Source organism: Oncorhynchus mykiss, chromosome 24 (genome assembly GCF_013265735.2).
Source record: "Oncorhynchus mykiss isolate Arlee chromosome 24, USDA_OmykA_1.1, whole genome shotgun sequence".
NCBI classification, from domain to species: Eukaryota; Metazoa; Chordata; class Actinopteri; order Salmoniformes; family Salmonidae; genus Oncorhynchus; species Oncorhynchus mykiss.
The window spans coordinates 30,945,982-30,948,481 of record NC_048588.1 but is presented as its reverse complement, the minus strand read 5'-3'; the positions used below and the strand labels follow the sequence as shown (position 1 = coordinate 30,948,481).

General features: G+C 46.0%; 1 protein-coding gene across 5 annotated transcripts in view; it reads right to left on the bottom strand.

The window, feature by feature from the left end:
* LOC110503393 (roundabout homolog 1) overlaps positions 1–2,500 on the bottom strand; it is a 528,269-nt gene that overhangs the window by 287,629 nt on the left and 238,140 nt on the right. For all 5 annotated transcript variants that reach the window (XM_036961725.1, XM_036961721.1, XM_036961723.1 and 2 more), the window contains one exon: positions 197–523. In XM_036961725.1, the coding sequence (XP_036817620.1) occupies positions 197–523 (327 nt within the window). The remainder of the gene's footprint in view (positions 1–196; positions 524–2,500) is intronic.

The following is a 2,500-nucleotide window of genomic DNA, read 5'->3' as shown; positions in this document are numbered from 1 at the left end:
AAACACATCCTGAACCATCTCCTGTGAGATTATCCAACTCAATGAGCACATTGAGGGGGAAATAGAGTAGGAAACTGGAGTCTTCTATTCAGCCCCAGCTCCAGTCTAAACCCCCTTCTCTTCCATTCACACCGAACCCAGAGGCCACAAAGGCCCAAGAAGAAATAAGAAAAGCCCCAACACGAGCTGCACTCACATGCTACTTCCAGCGAGGCGTTGTGGCTGACGGCTTCTCCCAGGTAGTTGCGGGCGACGCAGACGTAGGAGCCCTCATCCGGTTTGGAGCGTCGTCCGTGGACGATACGTAGGAAGAAGAGGGAGCCGCTGGGCAGCAGCATGCGTTGAGATCGAGGGTTGTCCCGGTCCGTTTCCACCCGCTCCCCGTCCTTGTACCACTCCACCGTGGGGCTGGGCCGCCCCTCTGCCTTGCAATTGAGGGTGGCCGGCTCCCCTTTGGACACGATCAAGTCAGAGGGGTGCTCCACAATCCGGGGTGGGGAGTCCTCCTGACGCAGACGGGATCCTGGGAAGAGAAGAGAAAAGAGAGAATTGACTAACACTGGATGTTAAGGGCCAACAGGCCAGCTAGGACCATGTACCAGGTATCTTTAACCTACCGTTAACACTATTACATCATCTGCATATGTATACCTAACTCTGAATTGTGAAACATGGGAACAGAGAGAAACGGTAGTGGATTGGTGATATCTCAATAGAGTAAGTAATCCTAGGCAGGTGCCTGTGATATGCACAGCAGCAGAAAGCAGCTCAATTACTATTCTCAGAGTGATGTCACCCTGTCATTACATCATACAGTAACTTCTCCTTTAGAGCTGAGCAATGCTACAGTAACTTGTCCTTTAGAGCCTTTCATTAAATACAGTAACTTGTCCTTTAGAGCCTTTCATTAAATACAGCAACTTATCCTTTAGAGCCTTTCATTAAATACAGTAACTTGTCCTTTAGAGCCTTTCATTAAATACAGTTACTTCTCCTTTAAAGGCTTTCATTAAATACAGTAACTTGTCCTTTAGAGCCTTTCATTAAATACAGTAACTTGTCCTTTAGAGCCTTTCATTAAATACAGTAACTTGTCCTTTAAAGCCTTTCATTAAATACAGTAACTTCTCCTTTAGAGCCTTTCATTAAATACAGTTACTTCTCCTTTAAAGGCTTTCATTAAATACAGTAACTTATCATTTAAAGCCTTTCATTACACACAGTAACATCTCCTCCTGAGCAACCCGACGTTCCAGCTATGTACCCCTGTCAGAAATGAGAGGGGGGGCAAGACACACCTCACAGCTTTGTGTTAATCAACAGACAAATATACTGTCTATCCATTTTTATTTAACTAGGCGATTTAGTTAAGAACAACTTCTTATTTATAACGACACCCTACCTGGGAACAGTGGGTTAACTACTTTTGTTCAGCGGCAGAAGGACAGATTTTCACCTTGGCAGCTCAGGGATTTGATACAGCAAGTTTTCAGTTACTGGCCCAACGCTCTAACCACTAGGCTACCTGCCTCACCGTTTAGCAGACGTTTTTATCAAAACTGATGTACAGTCGTTACTGTATACATGGACCCAGCAGGAATCCACCCCACAACCTTTGGTGCTGCAAGCTCTATGGAGTGAGCCATACAGGACCACATGAGCAGAGACCCAGGTAGAAACCACTACAAGCTAATACATGAGGCAGCAACATGGCTGAGACCAGTGAGCTGTGGCTATCAGAACTGCTTTAAATGCAAATGAGCATGATGTCGTTAACGCCTGAGGGATAGAAGATGACAGGTCTATGTGTGTATGTGTGTGTGTGTGTGTGTGTGTGTGTGTGTGTGTGTGTGTGTGTGTGTCCAACCCTGCACCCTGTATCTCCCCACATATGCCTTGGAGCCAAATCAGCACCAATTGAAGGGAAATGGGACTAATTGGCGGCACAGGGTCACAATTAATTTACCCAGCATCACATGGACTTGCCACACTACCTCGACTCAGTGCCCTCTCTTCTCCACACATTCTCAATTCATCCGACCCATTTCCCCCCCCAAAAAATGGTTCTGAGAGCGCATCTTCCTGCCGGTGGGCCGTGATTAGAGGGGAGTCAGCAGAATTAGAGGCAGGCGACGCCGGGTCAAGATGAATCACTACTACTGAAAACAGGGAGGGGAGCCAACGGAACATCATTAACCCACACCCTCAAAATACAGAGTAGACTCACTACACCCCAGTCACTCATTACCACTCCCTTACCACAGACTTTATTATGGTGCTATGTTGCTTGTACTGTGTCTTTACTGTTAATGTTTAAGTGTTGTCCACAGTGGAGGAGGAAAGGTTGATAGTGAAGTCTGTACGATAAGGCAGTAAGGTGATGCAATAACAACGCAACAGCGTTGTGAAAGTAATTCCTACACTGGTTTCTTAATGATGAGTGGGTATTACTGTAACTATTAGTGAGTTTCCCTTCTGAAGAGATGCTCAGGGAGTAATT